Source organism: Somniosus microcephalus, chromosome 29 (genome assembly GCF_052327205.1).
Source record: "Somniosus microcephalus isolate GS21.2 chromosome 29, FLI_Smic_1.0, whole genome shotgun sequence".
Taxonomy (NCBI): domain Eukaryota; kingdom Metazoa; phylum Chordata; class Chondrichthyes; order Squaliformes; family Somniosidae; genus Somniosus; species Somniosus microcephalus.
This window is the reverse complement of record NC_141015.1, coordinates 44,883,880-44,907,311: the sequence shown is the minus strand read 5'-3', so window position 1 is coordinate 44,907,311 and position 23,432 is coordinate 44,883,880. Positions and strand designations below refer to the sequence as shown.

Here is a 23,432-nt window from a genome sequence, read left to right as displayed (position 1 = left end):
CAGAGCAAATATTTTTGATACATATCAGCTTCATTTGGTCAAGGAGATGGCTAAGATGATGTTCTGGCTGTTGCAGCTTACCCGCTTCCATTGTATCAAGTTTAAACAGCTGGGTATGACAGTGTGACCTCGTCACCCATTGGGTATTGTTGGTATTTTTGGATCAGAGAGCTTTGTATTCCACAGACGTGACCCGCATGTTTCACATGCTCATTTTCTGCTTTGGGCAAAATTAGTCTTTTTCCTTGCTCAGCCCCATCTTCACCGAGTCAAAAATAATTTGGCAAAAGGTGTTTAACAGGACAGTGCCATAAGCAGTGTAAGGACAGTGCGCACGCGGTGTTAATCTTACCAATGTGAAAGTGACAAGCTGCTTACGTTTAATTGAATCTCATATTGCACAGAAAAGGGTACGCTGCCAGTTCATTACCACCTTTAGATATTAATAAACAATGTCATTTCCATACCCACACCAGTCTAAATGAGCTGCGCTGTCAAACACATATCAGTCAGGCAAATGGGCAATTATTCACTGCCATTTCAGTTATTATTTAATGGAAATCCTGCATCTCTGCTGCACATTTTAAAAATATTCATGCAAAAATTATTCCTTTTTTTTATATAAATGACCTTCAGAATATCTTAAGGTGGTTTGCTAATTCTACTGCGTTCAGTGGAAGTCTTGTGACTTTGATTGAAATATCTCTCTCTCCCACCCGAGGATCACAATCTCTCTTGCATGGAAATCTTTATTTCCCAAAGTAGACAGAAGCACAGAAAAGGCCTTATTTGTAATTCAGGAAACTGGTTTTTGTGCATATACACAGGCTAGAGCAAGTTTTTGGTAAGTCCTGATGCAGTTGCCTCCTTTCCTCACGTGTCTGAATCCCAATACTCTGCCGCCTCCCTTCACGTGCCTAAGACCTGTGCGACTGCTTGCTTCCCTACTCCTGGGTGGTGCTGTGCCCAAACTAAGCTGATCTTAGAGTAATACTTTTTTTTTTAAATTTGGTTGTATAGCGTTGAGTAACAGATAGACTATACAAAGCCGAGTAACAGAAGCAGCCACTCTGCCCCCAGAGAGCAGTAAGACAAGCCCAGCTCCTGTACTACTTCCAGTTTCAAAAGGTCCCCAAGCGATAGACAGGAAGAGAAGAGAAAAGGTATTAAGATTTTATTGCCATTTTTACACATTAAGGATGAATTATTGGCTCTATTTTTACTGGTGCATTTTCAGTACATCTCAGTGTGAAGTTAAAATGGAACTCTATGCTGTGGTACTCAAGCACACGCACTGAGCGTTGCTCACTAACCTTCCACTAATCCTACACATTGCCCATAGTTACCAGATGTGGCCCCGTCATTCTAACAACTGTGGAGAAAAACATCTGATTAAATACAGGCTGACCGATTAAATACAGACTGACCATCCGATTAAATACAGGCTGACCATCCGATTAAATACAGGCTGACCATCCGATTAAATACAGACTGACCATCTGATTAAATAGACTGACCGATTAAATACAGGCTGACCATCCAATTAAATACAGACTGACCATCTGATTAAATACAGACTGACCATCTGATTAAATACAGGCTGACCATCCGATTAAATACAGACTGACCATCTGATTAAATACAGACTGACCGATTAAATACAGGCTGACCATCCAATTAAATACAGGCTGACCATCCGATTAAATACAGGCTGACCATCCGATTAAATACAGACTGACCATCCGATTAAATACAGACTGACCATCCGATTAAATACAGACTGACCATCAGATTAAATACAGACTGACCGATTAAATACAGGCTGACCATCCAATTAAATACAGGCTGACCATCCGATTAAATACAGGCTGACCATCCGATTAAATACAGACTGACCATCCGATTAAATACAGACTGACCATCCGATTAAATACAGACTGACCGATTAAATACAGGCTGACCATCTGATTAAATACAGGCTGACCATCCAATTAAATACAGGCTGACCATCCGATTAAATACAGGCTGACCATCCACTGTGACCCAGCTCGTGGACGCACCTTGCCACTTATACCTGCATTTACTTTGGCATGAGGCAATCCAATGTTGATAACTCCAAACGTAAGTGGGATTTTGAAGGTTTTATTTCAAAGCTACTAAGCAGATGGTTGGAAAGGTAATTCATGCATCCTACAAAATATTAGAATTTGTGTCAGATCAAAATGCTTAACCATGCATCCCAATAAATATCACTATACCTTTTCCTATACTTGAATAAAATCTAATGTAAATGTTATATCCCAATATATTTCATTAACAGAGCAGACCAATAACACCATCTGATCATGTCATGCTGTATCTACTGGACAATCAGTCAGACAAAACATAAAAGTGAGTCTGGACAAAGTTGGTAATAAAAAAAAAATCCACACTACGCAGGACTGTATTCAAAGTGACAATGAATCAGGTAACAGGAGTAGACAATTCGCTATCCGAGTAGCGCCAGCTGTCATTCTTGTGGAATGATTGGTTATACGTCCAGAATGAGCCCAATATAATGGAAAACATATAAATTACCTCAACTTACAAATGTCCAATTGATCAGTAGCTTTAAATAAAAACATTTTCTTGGCAGCTCAATGGCATAAATAGATGAAATAGGAAAGACTATTTCCGCTGGTTGGGGAGTCAGGTCGAGTGGTCGTCAATTTAAAATCCTCACCAAGAGGGAGGAGAGAGATTAGGAGAAGCTTCTTTCTAAAGCAGGTTGTTGGAGCACAGAATGCTTTGTCATACAGAGTGGTTGAGGCAGGGACCATTGCATCTTAAGGGAAAATTGGATAAATATTTGAAGCAGAAAGCAAGGCAGAAGATTCGTTTTGGATTGCTCTAGCAAAGAGTTGGCACTGACATGATGGGCTGAATGGCCTCCATCTATGCTGTAAACTTGTATGGTAGTTTAATTGGACATGACTGTTGAAGCTCAGCATTTATTCCTCCGGCCTCCATATTGGTTTGCATTTCTAACCACTAAAGCTCCAACAATACTAATTCAACTTATTGCAGTCACATAATTGACAATTTCAACTCAAAAGTCCCAAACTACAATGCATATCATGAATTAGGGGAGTACATAAGAAATATGAGCAAGAGTTGGCCATATGGCCCCTTGAGCCTGCACTGCCATTCGATAAGATCATGGCTGATCATCAACCTCAACTCCACTTTCCCGGCCAATCTCCATATCCTTTGATTCCCCTAGAGTCCAAAAATCTATCTATCTCAGCCTTGAATATACCTCAAAGACTCAACATCCACAGCCCTCTGGGGCAGAGAATTCTAAAAATTCACAACTCTCTGAGTGAAGAAATTCCTCCTCATCTCGGTCTTAAATGGCCGACCCCTTATCCTGAGACTATGCCCCCTAGTTCTAGACACTCCAGCCAGGGGGAAACAACCTCTCAGCATCTACCCTGTCAATCCCCTTCAGAATCTTGTATGTTTCAATGAGATCACCTCTCATTCTTCTAAACTCCAGAGAGTATCGGCCCAATCTACACAATCTCTCATCACAGGACGTCCCTCTCATCCCAGGAATCAATCTAGTGGACCTTCGTGGCACCGCCTCCAAGTCAAGTATATCCTTCCTTAGATAAGGAGACCAAAACTGTGCACAGTACTCCAGGTGTGGTCTCACCAAGGCCCTGTACAATTGTAGCAAGACTTCCTTACTCTTATACTCCAACTCCCTTGCAAAGGCCAACATGCCATTTGCCTTCCTTATTGCTTGCTGTACCTGCATGCTAGCTTTCTGTGTTTCTTGCACGAGGACACCCAAATCTCTGAACACCAACATTTCAAAGTTTCTCACCATTTAAAAAATATTCTGTTTCTCTATTCTTCCTACCAAAATGAATAACCTCACATTTCCCTGCATTATAATCCATCTGCCACCTTACTGCCCACTCACTTGGTCTATCTATATCTCCCTGTAGACTCCCTGTGCTCTCCCCACTGCCCCACCCAGCACTGCACTGTCAGCAAATCTGGACACACCACACTCAGTCCCCCCATTCAGGCCACCAACATAGACTGCAAATAGCCGAGGCCCCAGCACTGATCCCTGCAGCACCCCACCAGGTGACAACACTGTCCTTTAAACACTTTAGATAAAGATAAATATCATGGGAAATAACAACAGAAAATGCTGGAAAAACTCAGCAGGCCAGGCAACATCCGTGGAGAGAAATTAGAGTCGACGTTTTGGGTCGAACCCTTTTTCAAAACTGGAAAGGAAATGAAATAGGTCGAAAGGCAGGGCGGGGAGAGAACAAAAGAGAAGTGAAGAGACATTAAGAGGTATTCAAAATGAGACGAGATGGTGATTGGACTAGTAGAGACAAAAGACGGCTCAGATTAGGTGTGAAATGTTCTGGCAGAATGAGAGACAGCTGCCATGTGGGAGAGAGAAAGAAAAGGAAAGGGGGGGGGGGGGAAACCAAAACAAAGGGGTGGATAAAAAATATAAGTAAAAATGTAATAGGGGCCGAGGTTATGATCTGAAATTGTTGAATTCGATATTGAGTCCGGAAGGCTGTAAAGTGCCTAATAGGAAGATGAGGTGCTGTTCCTCGAGTTTACGTTGAGCTTCCGTGGAACAATGCGAGAGGCCGAGGACGGTGAGGTCCGAGTGGGATAACAGAAAATGCTGGAAAAACTCAGCATCTGCAGTATTTTGCTATCGTAAATATCATGGGACTTGTCCTATGTACCTTTGATTAAAGAAAACCTTATCCAGAACGAAGCCCCCATTCACCTGCATTGCTGCCTTCATGCTGTCACTCCCCACCTTTAAGTCTCCCTCCCCGAGGCCACCTCTCTCTCCACTATGCAATGCTGCAAACTTTTCTTCCGAGACCACTGCCACACCGAGCGCTGCGTGACAACCCAACACAAATCAAATGACTGGAAATCATTCGGCAACTCCTCCGTTGCTGCATTTGAATCAGTTACACATGCAGATATTATTCCTTCCTCATCAAAATATTTCATCGGAATGATGGCTACTCACGGAACTAACCATTCACCCCCTCATTGAAACATAAAATTCTTAAGGGGCTTGACAGGGTAGATGCTGGGAGGATGTTTCCCCTGGTTGAAGAGTCTAGAACTAGGGGTCACAGTCTCAGAATAAGGGGTCGGCCATTTAGGACTGAAATGAGGAGAAATTTCTTCACTCAGAGGGTTGTGAATCTTTGGAATTTTCTACCCCAGAGGGCCGTGGATGCTCAGTCGTTGAGTATGATCAAGATGAAGATCGATAGATTTTTTGGATACTAAGGGTACCAAGGGATATGGGAATAGGGCAGGAAGGTGGAGTTGAGGTAAAGATCAGCTATGATCTTATTGAATGGCGGAGCAGGCTCGAGGGGCTGAATGGCTCACTCCTACTCGTATGTATGTTCTTCTATAATTATCCATCCCGGACATCAGCCTTTCTTTCTCTCCCTCCCTCACCATCGTTACTGAAGCAATAATCAAAACTAAAAAGTGAAACTACTAGGACAGATATCTTTGGTTTTCTTTATCTCGCATCACTTTGGTCAGGTTGGTGATTGAGCTGACCTGAATTTTTTTTTACTGTATGCACCAATCATGTCAAAGTGATATAAAACTGGTCTTGTGTATGGACGGGAGGAGTGATGACAGGGCAAGTTTTCTTTGCAGCTTAGTTGAGTGATGCTGTTGCCCATGAACATTTTTTCTGCTTACTTACAAAATTGTCATTTAGATCATGCTGTCAGAGGGAACTGGTTGTGGCAGTGGAAATAAATATGATTCTGTACATAAAACACTAGTACAGTTCTATTCTACACTCAAGTGTGGCAAAGGTTTGCACATAAAGCTCTAATATACTTTGGCAATTATTTTTCCACAGTTTGCCTTGTATCTTAAGCATGGAATCTAGTAACAATAGCTTTAGTATCTAATAAACACAATATGGACAATAAGCTTTATTATAGGTGATTGTAAATAGTGTACCTGTTGCAGCAATCTCTTCAATTTAAGTATCTGGGTTTTTACAGCGGTGCAGTCATGTACCATGTGCCGCAGTGTCAGCACATCCAGCATCACGGTGTTCTCTGTCATGGGCCGAGAGGATCTCACGTGACTGCTGGGAGGCCGGTAGTAACTTGAAGCCGCATGCCAATCAAAATGTCCCACTGGAGGCTCCTGGGAAACTGGACTCCTGGGGGGGAAAGAATCCATGGTCATTTCTTGCATTTTATGAGAAAAATGGAACCTTGAAAATACTTCCGATAATAGGCGGTGTATTTATACTATTGGTTAATTGTGGAGATACAGCTCTGAAGTTTTTGGATTCTCAGTGCAAGTCAAATCTCAGTTTTTCTCCACCGTCACCAGTAACCAGCTGATGGAAGGGCTCATGCCTGGATGTTTTTGTTGGGTGCCAGTGCATCACATCTCTCTTATTAATGCTTCGTATAATGCCAAAAAGGCTGTACCAATGCTGACATAAATACCTAAACCGGCCATTGGAACACCAGAGGATTGCTGAAGAAACCAACCCTGTTTGAAAGGTATGACATTCTGAGCACCAGTCTGCTGAATTAGAATCATAGAATGGTTACAGCACAGAAGGAGGCCATTCGGCCTGTCGAGCCCAGGCTGGCTTTCTGCAAGAGCATTTCAGCTAGTCCCACTTCCCCGCCCTTTACTCATAGCCCTGTAAATCTTTTTCCTTCAGGTACTTATCAAATTTCTTTTTGAAAGCCACAATTGAATTTGCCTCCACGACCCTTGCAGGCAGTGCATTCCAGGTTTCTTCAGCAATCCTCTGGTGTTCCAATGGCCGGTTTAGGTATTTATGTCAGCATTGGTACAGCCTTTTTGGCATTATACGAAGCATTAAAGAGAGATGTGATGCTCTACAGAGAGCCGGCACGGACTCGATGGACCGAATGGCCTCCTTCTGTGCCGTTCTTACTCTACTCTGTGACTCTGGCACCCAACAAAAACATCCCGTTCTTCAATCCAGGCATGAGCCCTTCCATCAGCTGGTTACTGGTGACGGTGGAGAAAAACTGAGATTTGACTTGCACCTGAGAATCCAAAAACTTCAGAGCTGTATCTCTAGCTGCGTAAAAAGTTTCTCCTCATGTCGTCTTTGGTTCTTCTGCCAATCACCCTAAATCTGTGTCCTCTGGTTCTTGATCCTTCCGCCAATGCGAAGTTTCTCTCTATCTACTCCTCATGATTTTGAACACCTCGATCAAACCTCTCCTCAATCTTCTCTGCTCGAAGGAGAACAACTCCAGCTTCTCCAGTCTATCCACCTAACTGAAGTCCCTCTTCCATGGAACCATTCTTGTAAATGTTTTCTGCACCCTCTCTCAGGCCTTCACATGCTTCCGAAAGTGCAGTACGTAGAATTGGGCACAATATTCCAGTTGAGGCCGAACCAGTGTTTTATACAGGTTCATCATAGCTTCCTTGCTTTTGTACTCTATGCCTCTATTTCTGAAGCTCAGGATCCCGTATGCTTTCTTAACTGCTTTCTCAACCTGCCCTGCCACCTTCAACAATTAGTGCACATATACCCCCAGGTCTCTCTGTTCATGCACCCCCTTTAGAACTGTACCCTTTAGTTTATATTGCCTCTCCTCGTTCTTCCTACCAAAATGTATCACTTTGCACTTTTCTGCGTTAAATTTCATCTGCCACGTGTCCGCCCATTCCACCAGCCTGTCTATGTCCTCTTGAAGTCTATCACTATCCTCCTCACTGTTCACTATACTTCCAAGTGTTGGGTCATCTGCAAATTTTGAAATTGTACCCTGTAAATCCAAGTCCAAGTCATTAATATATCAAGAAAAGCAGTGGTCCTAGTACCGACCCCTGGGGAACACCACTGTACACTTTCCTCCATTCCAATAAACAACCATTCACCACTACTCTCTGTTTGCTGTCACTATCGCTTTTATTCCACGGGCTTCAACTTTGCTGGCAAGCCTATTATGTGGCACTTTATCAAACGCCTTTTGGAAGTCCATATACACATCAACCGCATTGCCCTCATCAACCCTCTCTGTTACCTCATCAAAAAACTCAATCAAGTTAGTTAAACATGATTTGCCTTTAAGAAATCCGTGCTGGCTTTCCTGAATTAATCCACACTTGTCCAAGTGACTGTTAATTTTGTCCCGGATTATCATTTCAAAAAGCTTCCCCACTACTGAGGTTAAACTGACTGGCCTGCAGTTGCTGGGTTCATCTTTACACCCTTTTTGAACAAGGGTGTAACATTTGCAATTCTCCAGTCCTCTGGCACTACCCACGTATCAATTTCCACCTTTACTTCCCTCAGCATCCGAGGATGCGTCCCATCTGGTCCTGGTGACTTATCTACTTTAAGTACAGCCAGCCTTTCTAGTACCTCCTCTTTATCAATTTTTATCCCATCCAGTACCTCAACTACCTCCTCTTTAACTATGACTTTACCAAGGAAGACAATGCTGCCAAAAACAGATGCAAAGTGCTAATTTAGTACTTCAGCCATGCCCGCCGTGCGTCGGTCTCCATTGTGGTCCCTAACCGGCCCCACCCCTCCTCTTACTACCCATTTACGATTTATATGCCTATAGAAGACTTTTGGATTCTGTTTTATGTTAGCTGCCAATCTCGTGAATAAAAGTAAGCACGACAAATGTGGAGTTTTCCATTGCTTCTCTATCAATATTTGTGTTATAGAATAAGATCCGGTTTCCTCCCACAGTCCAAAGATGTGCGGGTTAGGTTGATTGGCTATGATAAATTGACCCTTAGTGTTAGGGGGATTAAATACGTGGGGTTACGGGGATAGGGTGGGATATGTGTTGGTGTAGGGGTTACAGGGATCGGGTGGGATATGTGTCGGTGCAGGCTCGATGGGCCGAAATGGCCTCTATCTGCACTGTGGGGTTTCTGTGATTTCTGTGAAGAAAGGGCAGATCTCTACTTATCCCTGATTGAACTGAGAGGATTTGAATGATACACCAGATTACCTGTACCTATAATCCAAGGAGGTCATGCAAACAAAAAAGAGATTAGCTCGGTCTTTTAAATTCCTTTTTCTTACTGGAAACCATCTTTCTGGACTCAGTAATCCCCATCCCAGCCTTCTAAAACCACACCAGAACCCACATTCACTCACAATCTCCTGCATCTTATCCTAGATTGTTCAGCTTACTGGCACATGCCCGGTTTCTACAGTGATGTACAATGTCCAGTCGGCAGCAAAGTAGATAACTGAATATCAACTAACATAATTTTTGAATTCTCTGCGCTACTATAGTGAACACATATTGTTTGCACAATCCCTGTACCTAAAACAACAAGATCACCTTTCTCATACTGTCATACTTTATCCTACCTATGAAAAACCCAAATAAATTTTAATCAGAAAGAGCAAAGTGGTGATTTCAGTCTACAAAACAACATCTGTTGTTTACTCCCCATAGTCATAAATATCATCAGGAACCAGCATCAAGAATTGAGCAATAGTACACCAACGTATTCTAACTCTTAACATTACGCAGTTAATGAGAGCATTAGCAAACATCTGGCCAATACAAAATGAATGGAGAACTTTAAGTTACTGTACATACAATTTACATTTAACAAAGAAGTGTTATCAAACTTTCTTTTTGCTCAGATAGGAAGAGTTGTTCATCACTTTGGCAGCACAATTAATTTTGTAGCATCGTACACCCATTACGTTCATTTTCAAACAAAAACACAGCTTTGCCAAATGTTTTTGATGAAGTGGTGGCCCAGATGTCACGTGCTCAGCATGGCTCCTCACCTCGATCCATGCACTGTTTTTCCACATCATAAATATGTTTCTAAGATGAAGCCTCCAAAAGTTAATGCTAACAATGGTTTGGTCACCATATCATTTCAGAAACATTTATATCTATTTTCCTCTCTCCACTCTGACTGAAGGACTTACTCATTTCATGTAACACCCCCCCGCCCACAAGGCAGAAATCTTTTGGTGACATTATAAGTTTTTGATACATCTCAGCCAATACTAAAGCATCCTTGTACCATCATTTGATGTCAAAGCCTGTTAATTGTCTCTCCAAACTAGCAAGTGGTTGGTATTAGATAACTAAAGGCATTTAAAAGCACAATCTGTTTTTAACGTAGGAATGAAATTATGAAAATGAACTGGATGAAATCAGTTAAGAAACATGCATGGAGGAACACTCTGCATTAAATATCAATTGGCGTAAGTCTGGAATTTTCCTTCAACCATATTCTAGAAAGCATCAAGAAAGACCAACCAACCACCAAGCACAATACAGTAGGTACACTTTAAACAACAAACTTTTATTGTATTGATTTAAAACAACAGTTATTACAATGGTGAAGACATCTATCCATTTCAACTATCGATTAAGAGCCTTAAGTCTTCTCCCATATTTTCTAAGGAACTAAGAAACATGACCCTGCAGATGGTAAAAGTACTTTGCTGGTGTCCAATTCAAACCTATTATTATGGAAGAGTGAGGAAAAGACCATACTGCGATAAACTTCCTGGCCAGAACTCTCATTTCTAACAATATCTTGTTGGTAACTCTTGAAATCTCCATTGTGGTTTTTAATCAATCTTCATTTTCTTTTGAGACATTCTTTGCTTTTGGACAGGAACATCCTGTTCTCATGCCCACATTGCTGTCTCTTCTTTCAAATAAATGCAAGGAGTGATTTCATGCTCTTTGCTGCCTGTCCATTCCACTGACAATTCCAGCTTCTTATGTAATCTTCTATTTGGTATTAATAGTAAAAGGCATCTGGGACTGCTCTGTTCTGTATCCTACTCTATAGGTTAGGCAAAAACACACCAAAGTTTCTTTGACAGAAATCTCTAAAAGCTAGTGGACAGGTACAAAAAACAATTGAAAAAGCTAATGGAATATTGGCCTTTCTATCAATTGGGCTGGAATACACAGGGGTGGAAGTTATGTTACACTTGTATAAAGTTTGGCTTAGACTGCAGCTGGAGCACTGTGTTCAGTTCTGGGCCCCGCACCTTAGGAAAGATATATTGGCCTTGGAGGGGGTGCAGCGCAGATTCACCAGAATAATACTGGAGCTCAAAGGGTTAAATTACAAGGACAGGTTGCATAAACTGGGCTTGTATTCCCTTGAGTAATGAAGGTTAAGGGTTGATCTAATTGAGGTGTTTAAGATGATTAAAGGATTTGATCGGGTAGATAGAGAAACTATTTCCTCTGATGGGGGGAGTCCAGAAACAAGGGGGCAGAACCTTAAAATTAGAGCCAGGCCGTTCAGGGGTGATGTTAGGAAGCATTTCTTCACACAAAGGGTGGTGGAAATCTAGAACACCCTCCCAAAAAGTTGTTGAGGTTGGGGGTCAATTGAAATTTAAAAACGGAGATCGACAGATTTTCTTTAGGCAAGGGTATTAAGGGATATGGAGCTAAGGCGGGTAAAGAGTTGAGGTACAGATCAGCCATGATCTAATTGAATGGCAGCACAGGCTCGAGGGGCTGAATGGCCTCCTCATGTTCCTAGCACATCCATTCCCTTGGACCTAACACCAAGGTGGTCAGGAACAGCAATCTCGTCAGAACACCATCAACTCAAAAGTTCCCCACCATCCTGACTTGTACCTGTATCACAGTTTCTTCCTTGCCACTGGGTCCGTTTCTTAGAATTCCCTACCTAACACCATTGTAGGTGCATATCACCACGAGGACTGCACTACTTCAAGGACAAGGACCACCACCTTCTCAAGGCCACTGGGAATGGGCAATAAATATGCCCTTGTCAACATCGCTCACATCCTGAGAACACATAAAAAATAGAAACTTGCTCCAGGATACTGGATAGCACAGCGGGGAACCAAGGGTCTAGTGAGAATGAGGAACTTAAAGAAATTAGCATTAGTAAAGAAATAGTAATGGAGAAACTAATGAGACTAAAAGCAAATAAATCCCCTGGATCTGGTGTCCTACATCCTAGGGTTTTAAAAGAGGTGGCTACAGAGATAGTGGATGCATTGGTTTTGAGCTTCCAGAATTCCCTAGATTCTAGGACAGTCCCCGCAGATTGGAAGGTAGAAAATGTAACCCTGCTATTCATGAAAGGAGGGAGAGTAAACAGAGAACGATAGACAGTTAGCCCGACATCAGTAGTAGGGAAAATGCTGGAATCAATTATTACGGACGTGGCAACAGGGCACTTAGAAAATCATAATGGCCTGTATTTTCCGACCCCCATGGGTGTACGAATGAGCTGTGTACACACCCGTAGGGGCCTCGCAAGTGCCAGATTCAGGCATGCGAAGCGCATGCGCTGAAAACTGACACTTCCAATCTGTCAAGAATCCTCTCGACAGATCCTCCGCCTGCCCGGGAGAAGGGCCTCTGTGGGCAGAGAGTTCTGCAGAACCTCCGCCCGCTGAAAACCCTTAAAAATCTTACACCTGCATAAGAGTTCAAAAAAGTAAACAAATATTTTTCCCCACTCATTTATAATTTAAAAAGACTTTTAAAAAAGGTAAGTTTATTTTTAGCCCCAAAAAAATTTTCAAAAAATTTAATTTGTTCAAAATATTTAATTTAATGTAATTGTAACTAATTTGAAATACGTGATCAAAAAAAAAAGATTTAATGTTTTAGTGTGTTTTTTGAGTGATCCCCATTCATACTTTTGACGGTCTACGCTGAGAGGCCTGTCGAAAGTGTGAAGGGGGATTCCCTTCTTTGATTGGTTCCCCATGGCCCACATGATCCCAGGGACGCTTGCGAACTGCCTGTGCCCCTGGCATACCCGGGCCTCTGCACGGGCGCACCAGGAGAGGCCCAAGAGCGGAAGTGTCCGGACCTACAGAGCCAGCAGGTAAGTTCGTAGATTTTTTCCAGATCGGAGGCATCCGCACGCAGGAAGCCTCCGATCGGAAAATCCGGGACAATATGCTTGGGCAGAGACAACATGGATTTATGAAAAGGAAATCGTGTTTGACAAATCTAATAGAGTTTTTTGAGGTTGTAACTAGCAGGGTAGGTAAGGGGGAAACCCGTGGATGTGGTGCCTTTGGATTCTCAAAAAGCATTCAATAAGTTGACACAAGAAGTCACAAAATTAGCGCTTATGGGATTGGGGGTAATATATTAGCATAGATTTTGGGTCGGTTAACAGACAGAAAACAGAAAGTAGGTTTGGCAGGTTGTAACGCATGCGGTACCGCAAGGATCAGTGATTGGGCCTCAGCTATTTACAATCTATATTAATGACTTAGATGAGGGGACTGAGTGTAGTGTATCCAAGTTTGCTGATGATACAAAGCTAGGTGGGAAAGTAAGTTGTGAGGAGGATGCAAAGAGGCTTCAAGGGGATATAGACAGGCTAAGTGAGTGGGCAAGAACATGGCAGATGGAATATAATGTGGAGAAATGTAAAGTTATCCACTTTGGTAGGAAAAAAAGCAGAATATTTTTTAAATGGTGAAAGATTGGGAAATATTGGTATTCAGAGGGACCTGGGTGTCCTTGTACACAAATCACAGAAAGTTAATATGCAGGTACAGCAATTAAGAAAGCAAATGGTATGTTATATTCCAATCCTTTTGTAATAAAAGCTAAGAGTAAAGAAGTCTTACTGCAATTATATAGGGCCTTGGTGAGACCACACCTGGAGCACTGTGTACAGTTTTGGTCTCCTGGGATGGGGGGGATTGCCCTATGAGGAGAGATTGAGTAGACGAGGCCTAAATTCCCTAGAGTTTAGAAGAATGAGAGGTGATCTCATTGAAACACACAAAATTCTTGGGGCTTGTTGGGGTAAATGCTGGGAAGATGTTTTCCCTCGCTGCGAGTCTAGAAGTAAGGGTTACAGTCTCAGAATAAGGGGTCGGCCATGTAGGACTGAGATGAGGAGAAATTTCTTCACTCAAAGGGTTGTGAATCTTTGGAATTCTCTACCCCAGAGGGCTGTGGATGCTCAGTCGTTGAGTATATTCAAGACATATTTTTGGATATTAAGGGAATCAAGGGATATGGGGATAGTGCAGGAAGGTGGAGTTAAAGTAGATGATCAGCCATGATCTTATTAAATGGTGGAGCAGGCTCGAGGGGCCGAATGGCCTACTCCTGCTCCTATTTGTTATGTTAATTGTAAACAAAAATAGTGGTGTTTTAAATTTACATCGAGTCACTATAATGTTTGTAAAATTAATGCAAGGTCCTTACTGACAGCACTTTTTAAATATTTATAATAAAAAGCCAAAACCGGTTTCTGAAATGAGAAATCATCAAACAGCGCACATTGGGGCAGATAAAGAAAAAGCAATGCGTCTGCCACTAAAGGTGACCGTTGTGTCGAGCACTCAAACTAACTTGCCTCTTATGAAACAGCCTCGGGCGTTCTGAAAAGGTTACCAGAGTTGCATTTCATGCCATCTCTCTCTAATTTGTTCAGTAGACTGTAATTTAGAATGCCCCATTAACAGGAAGGGGGCTCCTCCATATCAGAATGCACACAGATAATTCTTTTCTTCTTCTTCTTCTTCTTAGGCAGTCCCTCGGAACCGAGGATGACTTGCTTCCACATTAAAAATGAGTTCTCAGATGACCGATGAGTCCAATGCGGGACCTACAGTCTCTGTCACAGGTGGGGCAGACGGTGGTTGAAGGGGCGGGTGGGTGGGGTGTTTGGGTTGACGTGCGCTCATTCCGCTGCCTGCGCTTGGTTTCTGCTTGCTCCCGGCGAAGAGACTCGAGGTGTTCGGCGCCTTCCCGGATGCTTCTACTCCACTTTGTGCGGTCTTGGGCCAGGGATTCCCAGGTGTCGGTGGGGATGTTGCACTTTTTCCAAGGAGGCTTTGAGGGTGTCCTTGAAGCATTTCCTCTGCCCACCTGGGGCTCTCTTGCTGTGTCGGAGCTCCGAGTAGAGCGCTTGTTTTGGGAGTTTCGTATCGGGCATGTGGACGATGTGACCCGTCCATCGGAGCTGATCGAGCGTGGTCAGAGCTTCGATGCTGGGGATGTTGGCCTGAGCGAGAACACGGACATTGGTGCGCCTATCCTGCCAATGGATTTGCAGGATCTTGCGGAGGCAGCGTTGGTGGTACCGCTCCAGTGCTTTGAGGTGCTTGCTGTACATGGTCCATGTCTCTGAGGCATACAGGAGGGCGGGTATCACTACTGCTCTGTAGACCATCAGCTTGGTGCCGGGTTTGAGGTCCTGGTCTTCAAACACTCTCTTCCTCAGGCAACTGAAGGCTGCACTGGCACACTGAAGGCGGTGTTGGACTTAGTCGTTGACAGTAGGCACTCGAGGTATGGAAAGTGGTCCACGTTGTCCAAGGCCTCGTCGTGGATTTTGATAATCGGGGGGCAGTACTGTGTGGCGAGGGCAGGTTGGTAGAGGACCTTTGTCTTACGGATGTTTAGTGTAAGGCCCATGCTCTCGTATGCTTCGGTGAAGGTGTTGACGATGGTTTGGAGTTCGACCTCACAGTTTATATTGCAGGACATAAACCATATTTTAGAATGTTTTCTGCCACATTGCTGGATAAACCATATTTTAGAATATTCTAATGAAGTTAAGGACCCCTATTGTTTTACGATATTTGAGTGTGAACAAAGGATTGTTTTGTAGCTTGCAGCTTCAGCACATGACCTGGTTTCACATTTTGAATTGCACATTTCAATAACCATAAAGATCCAATGATTTGCACATTACTACATCTGCAGTAACTGTGCGCACCTCAACAGGAGCACTGAGTTGCATCAAAAATATCTATAGGCTAAATCTACTGCCACATTTTTTCCATCCATGTGGATTTTCTCTTCTTCTACATCATGATTGCTGTAGAACTGAAACATTGTCCTCTGAAATATTTAATATAAAATGAAAAAGAGGAATATTTTCAATCCAAACACTTCCCCCTTGCACGTAACGCTAAGGTGGTGAAAAATCTCCTTTCTGGTGGGAGATATCCTTATTTCAATTGGTGGTTTTTATGCACCATGGAGATCCACTAGTTTGGGTCGACTCTCGCACAGGGATGCCTCTCAAGTGACAGGAGTGAAAGGCACGTCAGGGAGCGATTCCCAACACAATCGGATACATTGGCGTCAGGGAGCGATTCCCAACACAATCGGATACATTGGCGTCAGGGAGCGATTCCCAACACAATCGGATACATTGGCGTCAGGGAGCAATTCCCAACACAATCGGATACATTGGCGTCCAGGCTCAGCTGAATTGCCAATTGGGAGTTGACCAAGCCAACAAAAGCAAGTTTTAACTGGTCACCTGCCAATCAGCATCAATACTCACTGTAAGCACCAACATTCAAGAAGTGGACTGGCTTACCTTTAACTATCGCAAACACCAATGTGAAACTAAACCAAGCCCAAGGGCCAAGAAACTAAACTCCTAGATAGGACACGAGTCCCACCATGCTAACCCTCTCCTTTAAAGAATATGAACTAGAATGAATCTATGTTAGTAAACTCCCAATTTTAGTAGCACAGTAGTACAGTGGAGCATAAATAATATATGAAGTGGATGAGGATGGGCTTGTATCCAGAATCCCCTGCACCATCGACTTTCCAACCTCAATGCTATTACTCTGGTGTCTAGAGGATGCATAGCACGCCTCTCCCCTCCCCATTGAAGGACTGAAAGGTACCTCTTAGCCATTATCCTGTTTCCAGCATTTAGTTTTATTCTTGCATTTGCAGTGTGTCCTTTTTATTTTAAGAAAATATGGAAATTCCTATGGCTTTTGCAGATGTTTTTGTTGAGTGTTCTGGTTCGTGCGTGGGTTTCCTCCGGGTGCTCCGGTTTCCTCCCACAGTCCAAAGATGTGCGGGTTAGGTTGATTGGCTATGATAAATTGACCCTTAGTGTTAGGGGGATTAAATACATGGGGTTACGGGGATAGAGTGGGATTTGTGTTGGTGTAGGGGTTACGGGGATCGGGTGGGATATGTGTCGGTGCAGACTCGATGGGCCGAAATGGCCTCTATCTGCACTGTGGGGTTTCTGTGATTCTGTGATATCCCGGTTTTATTTTTGCAGAATGAGAAGAAGAGCACTGCTGAACTGCAGACTGCTCAGCTCACACTAACTGGGAAATAGAGTTTTGCTGCCCTCTCAATATTCCAGGATTTTCAATGTAAGGACAAGATGTAGACGATGTGATAATGTTTCTTAGCTAACACTGTTTTTATTTGAATATTTATCTGTTCCTATGGCTTGCACTGCATTAAAATGCATTGCATTCATCTGAGGAGCTCTGTACAAATGTACTTAAAACTGGAGGTAAACACTTGCCACTGCATAAAATAAATTTAGGAATAAGAGTTACTAGTTTGATCTCCAATCATAAAAAAGTTGCATTATTGAATTCCATGAGGTAATGCTGCATTTGAAGGGAGCTGCTAAGTGTTTAAATGCAATAAACACTACCACTTAAATATCTTTATTTCAGTCTTCGGAACAGTGGCGCAACTACTTTTGAAAGAGTTTAATGCTGATTGCTTTTTATTCAAAAGCAGCAAGCGTACTTGACAAGGTGCACTTAGGGTTTAAGTGTTTACATGATGATGATTATGGGTGTTACAGGCTATTAAATTTGGACTGAGTGGCAAAGTGATTATCTAGAAATAAGTTCTGTATCTGTACCGTAATTTTTATTGATTTGAGCCAATGGAATACCATGACCAACAAAATGCATATTAGACGTTCACACGGACAGAAATAATTTTAAAAAAGGACATCCCAAAGCACTTTACAGCCAATGAAGTACTTTTTGAAGTGTAGTCACTGTTGTAATGTAGGAAACACGGCAGCCAATTTGCGCACAGCAAGGTCCCACAAACAGCAATGTGATTATGACCAAATAATCTGTTTAAGTGATGTTGGTTGAGGGATAAATATTGGCCAGGACACCAGGGAGAACTCCCTTGCTCTTCTTCAAACGATGTCCTGGAGTCTTTTACGTCCACCTGAGGGGGGCAGACGGGGCCTCGGTTTAACATCTCATCTGAAAGATGGCACCTCCGACAGTGCAGCACTACCTCAGTACTAGTGTTAAAGAGAAATGTAGCTTTTCATTTTTGCCACATATCTGCAGTGGGCAGGTCAGAAACCTCAGCCCAGAGACAGCGAAGCGCACATTAGCTATGACACTGGGAGAACTTCCTGTTCTTCAAATAATGCCATGGGATCTTTAATGCGCACCTAAACAGAGAGACCAGGGCCTTGGTTTAACATTTTGTTGGAAGAATGGAGTCTCTGACAATGCAGCACTCCCAAAGCAATGCCCTGGTGTTAACATAGATTATATGTCCAAGTCCTATTTTGGGCAGCTGAACATACCCCTCAGACTTAAAAGCAAGAGTGCTAAAGTCAGCCACATTTGGATCTCGGAACAGTAGCCCACATAAATAATTAGGGACACTTATGGGGTGGTTGCTTCATTTATTGTGATCATGAAATGCACTTACTCGCTTCAGATTTTGATGCTGAAATGCAACTATCATGCTATACCTCACAGGATGGAAGATGCTAAACTAGGGTAAATTCTCTGGTAATGTCACATCAGTACTCAAAGGGATTTTAATTCCACAGTCTGGAATAACATGGATGCTATAGATATTTTGAGGTTGCTCTTTGTTACTTTCTCTGGAAAACGAGAGATTCAAAAGACATTATCATGTTTAATATTAGCCTGATTGTTTCAGCGCAATAAAACATGGATCATTTATAAAATATGCTGTGTTAAATGATCCAAAGAATTCAAATACAAGATAATTTTTGTAATTTGGGCAGAACCTTCTTAGATTATCTGCCAATAAATCTAAATTCTCTATGTAGAGAATAAAATATCATTCCATCTTTTCTTTACCATACCTCAATCTCGTGTCATTGCTCAGGGAGAAATATGTCACTACTTTTCCTGGCACTGTATCTTATTCTTTCCCACTCTCTAAGTCTACCATTATAAAAAGTGCTCTGCAGATCTTACCATTTGTCATAAAACCTCATCCCTCTATCTATACCATAGACAAATAATGGTTCCCAACTCCACTGGCACCAAACAGACCTGTATTATTCTTCCAGCGACATATTCATAAAACCTGCGTGTATCAGAATGTACCAATGCACTGTAACAAGCACATATTTGTAATTAATTAATGAATAAGTTAATTAAAAAGAGAAATGTTCCATAACATTTTAATTGTGGAAAAATGCCTCATTATATTGACCTCTCTTAGAGATGAAGAGATCCTTGTTCTAAAATACATCAAGAACTACAGCTGGCTTATAAGTTTAAACAATTATCCTCTTGTTGTAACCACTCATAATTAACAACTGTTTGGGACAAGATAAAACTAAAATGCAAAGAATCTATACACCAAATAATGCCCAAATGTGAACAGTGCTGAATGTGGTGGACAACAACAAATCTGGTCCAATCAGGATCAACTGACCTTCATTAATGCTCATGGGTGAACACTTCGATATGATCTACTAATCTCACTTGCCAGTAAGAACACTGGAAAAGTAAATACTTTGTTTGTGGGGTCATTGCTGCTGATGTACAGCCACAGATTTATTGGTAATTGCTGCTGATGTACAGCCACAGATTTATTAGTAAGCAAGGCAATGGATGGATAGTGTCTGGTGTGATTTAGCAATAGCATGTTAAACAGACTCATGAGTATGTTATCTGTCTTAATTTAGTGCATCGAAGATCCCACTACTGCGTACTTTCAAAATTAATAATTTATTGCAAAACTGAGCTGCCTAGTATCTGCTTATCATCACCTTCAATTCTGTTGCTAAGCAGTGAAAATATTACATGAAATATATTTTTAATACAAATTTCTTACTTCAACCAAGAAACTTGGTGACATGAGATCCATTTGCTGAACTATTTAATTTTTTCAGGTTCCTTTGAATCCCATCAGTTTCCCTTATATGTACAGTGCATTTACACTTCAAGTTTAGCTTCGCCTTGAAGCAGTCTACTCTTTGCATTAATGCAAAAGCTGTAATGTAAATTCTCCCTTTTCTACTTTGGCACACAGTTGGGTGTCATGAACAGATTTTAGAATATTGCTAAACTCTTCCATATCATTAAGATACTGTAAACAGGGGGCCCAGAATGGAGTCCTGCAGGTCTCCACTAGTCTAGAATATAAAGGGGAGAAAGTTTTGCTACAGCTATATAAAGCCCTGGTTGGACCACATGTGGAGCACTGTGTACAGTTCTAGGCACCACACCTTAGGATACAAAAAAAGAAAATGCTGGAAATACTCAGCAGGTCAAGCAGCTTCAATGGAGAGAGAAACAGAGTTAACCAGGTGTCACAGTCTAAGGATAAGGGGTAAGCCATTTAGGACAGGGATGAGGAGGAATTTCTTTACCCAGAGAGTGGTGAACCTGTGGAATTCTCTACCACAGAAGACAGTTGAGGCCAATTCATTAAATATATTCAAGAAGGAGTTGGATATATTTCTTAAGACTAAGGGGATCAAGGGATATGGGGAGAAAGCAGGGACAGGGTACTGAATTTGGATGATCAGCCATGATCGCATTGAATGGCGGAGCAGGCTCGAGGGGCCAAATGGCCGACTCCTGCTCCTACCTTCTATGTTTCTATGTTTAACGTTTCAGGTTGATGACCTTATCAACCTGAAACGTTAACTCTGTTTCTCTCTCCACAGATGCTGCCTGACTTACTGAGTATTTCCAGCATTTTCTGTTTTTATTTCAGATTTCCAGCATCCGCAGTATTTTGCTTTTGTATTAGAAAGGCTGTATTGGCCTTGGAAGGAGTGCAGCACAGATTCCCAGAATGTTATCAAGGCTCCAATGGTTAGATTATGAGGAAAGATTACATAAACTAGACTAGTATTCCCTAGACTATAGAAGGTTACAGGGTGACTTGACTGAGGATTTTAGCTTTTTGAAAGGAATCGATAGGGTAGATAGAGAGAAACATTTTCCGCTGGTGGGGGAGTCTAGGAAAAGGGGACATATTCTTAAAATCAAAGCCAGGCCATTCAGGATAGAAGCTTTATTTAAAATTCATTCATGGGATGTGGGTGTCACTGGCAAGGCCCGCATTTATTGCCCATCCCTAGTTACCCTCGAGAAGGTGGTGGTGAGCCGCCTTCTTGAACCGCTGCAGTCCGTGTGGTGAAGGTACTCCCACAGTGCTTAGAGGAAGGGAGTTCCAGGATTCTGACCCAGCGACGATGAAGGAACGGTGATATACTGCCAAGTCAGGATGGTGTGTGACTTGGAGAGGAACTTGGAGGTGGTGGTGTTCCCATGCGCCTGCTGCCCTTGTCTTTCTAGGTGGTAGAGATCATGGGTTTGGGAGGTGCTGCCGAAGAAGCCTTGGTGAGTTGCTGCAATGTGTAGATGGTGCACACTGCAGCCACGGTACGCCGGTGGAGGAGGGAATGAATGTTTAAGGTGGTGGATGGGGTGCCAATCAAGCGGGCTGCTTTGTCCTGGATGGTGTCGAGCTTCTTGAGTGTTGTTGGAGCTGCACTCATCCAGGCAAGTGGAGAGTATTCAATCACACTCCTGACTTGTGCCTTGTAGATGGTGGAAAGGCTTTGGGGAGTCAGGAGGTGAGACACTCTCTGCAGAATACCTAGCCTCTGACCTGCTCTTGTTGCCACAGTATTTATATGGCTGGTCCAGTTAAGTTTCTGGTCAATGGTGACCCCCAGGATATTGATGGTGGGGGATTCGGCGATGGAAATGCCATTGAATGTCAAGGGGCGGTGATTAGACTCTCGCTTGTTGGAGATAGTCATTGCCTGGCACTTATGTGGAGCGAATGTTACCTGCCACTTATCAGCCCAAGCCTGAATATCGTCTAGGTCTTGCTGCGTGCGGGCATGGACGGCTTCATTATCTGAGGAGTTGTGAATGGCACTGAACGCTGTGCAGTCATCAGCGAACATCCCCACTTCTGACCTTATGATGGAGGGAAGGTCATTGATGAAGCAGCTGAAGATGGTTGGACCTAGGACACTGCCCCGAGGAACTCCTGCAGTGATGTCCTGGGGCTATGATTGACCTCCAACCACCACAACCATCTTTCCTTTGTGCTAGGTATGACTCCAGCCAGTGGAGAGTTTTCGCCCTGATTCCCATTGACATCAGTTTTACTTGGGCTCCTTGGTGCCACACTCGGTCAAATGCTGCCTTGATGTCAAGGGCAGTCACTCTGGAATTCAGCTCTTTTATGCATGTTTGGACCACGGCTGTAATGAAGTCTGAAGCCGAGAAACATAGAAGATAGGAGCAGGAGTAGGCCATTCGGCCCCTCGAGCCTGTTCCGTCATTTAATGTGATCATGGCTGATCATCTAAATTTAGTACCCTGTCCCTGCTTTCTCCCACGGTCTTGGCGAAACCCAAACTGGGCATCAGTAAGCAGGTTATTGGCGACTAAGTGCTGCTTGATAGCACTGTTGATGACACTTTCCATCACTTTGCTGATGATTGAGAGAAGGCTAATGGGGCGGTAATTGACCAGATTGGATTTGTCCTGCTTTTGTGGACAGGGCAGTTTTCCACATTGTCAGATAGATGCCAGTGTTTAGCTGTACTAGAACAGCTTGGCTAGATGCGCAGCTAGTTCCGGAGCACAAGTCTTCAGCACGACAGCCGGGATGTTGTCGGGGCCCATAGCCTTTGCTGTATCCAGTGCGCTCAGCCGTTTCTTGATATCATGTGGAGTGAATCGAATTGGCTGAAGAGTGGCTTCCGTGGTGGTGCAGACCTCAGGAGGAGGCAGATATGGATCATCCACTCGACACTTCTGGCTGAAGATGGTTGCAAATGCTTCAGCTTTGTCTTTTGCACTCACGTGCTGTGCTCCACCATCATTGAGGATGGGGATATTCATGGAGCTTCCTCCTCCCGTTAGTTGTTTAATGGTCCACCACCATTCACAACTGGAGTTCGGAAACACTTCTTCACGCAAAGGGTGGTAGAAGTGTGGAACTTTCTCCCACAAAAAGCAGTAGATTCTAGCTTAATTAATAATTTTAAATCCGAGATCAATAGATTTTTTGCTAGGCAAGGGTATTAAGGGATATGGGGGAAAAATTCAGTATCGCCCCATTTGGGGCGCCATTATCGGCCGTGTGCAAAGTTTAGCGCCTGGCGCTAATTATTGCCTCCAACGGCAAACTTGGCTTTTATCGCCCCTGGAGGTGATTGGAGCGCTAAATCAGGCTCTTCACACCTGTCTTAAGGCGTAAAGGCCGAGGAGCGAGGCGCTACCTCATAGCGCTGGCGAAGCTCATGTGATGTCAGTCAGCAATGGAACACAGACACAATGGCGCTGG

General features: G+C 43.0%; 1 protein-coding gene across 4 annotated transcripts in view; it reads right to left on the bottom strand.

The window, feature by feature from the left end:
* The window catches only part of LOC147098705 (serine-rich coiled-coil domain-containing protein 2-like), a 730,402-nt gene that overhangs the window by 241,556 nt on the left and 465,414 nt on the right, over window positions 1-23,432 (bottom strand). For all 4 annotated transcript variants that reach the window (XM_085970759.1, XM_085970755.1, XM_085970756.1 and 1 more), the window contains exon 6: window positions 6,043-6,250. In XM_085970759.1, coding sequence (XP_085826885.1) covers window positions 6,043-6,250 — 208 coding nt within the window. The remainder of the gene's footprint in view (window positions 1-6,042; window positions 6,251-23,432) is intronic.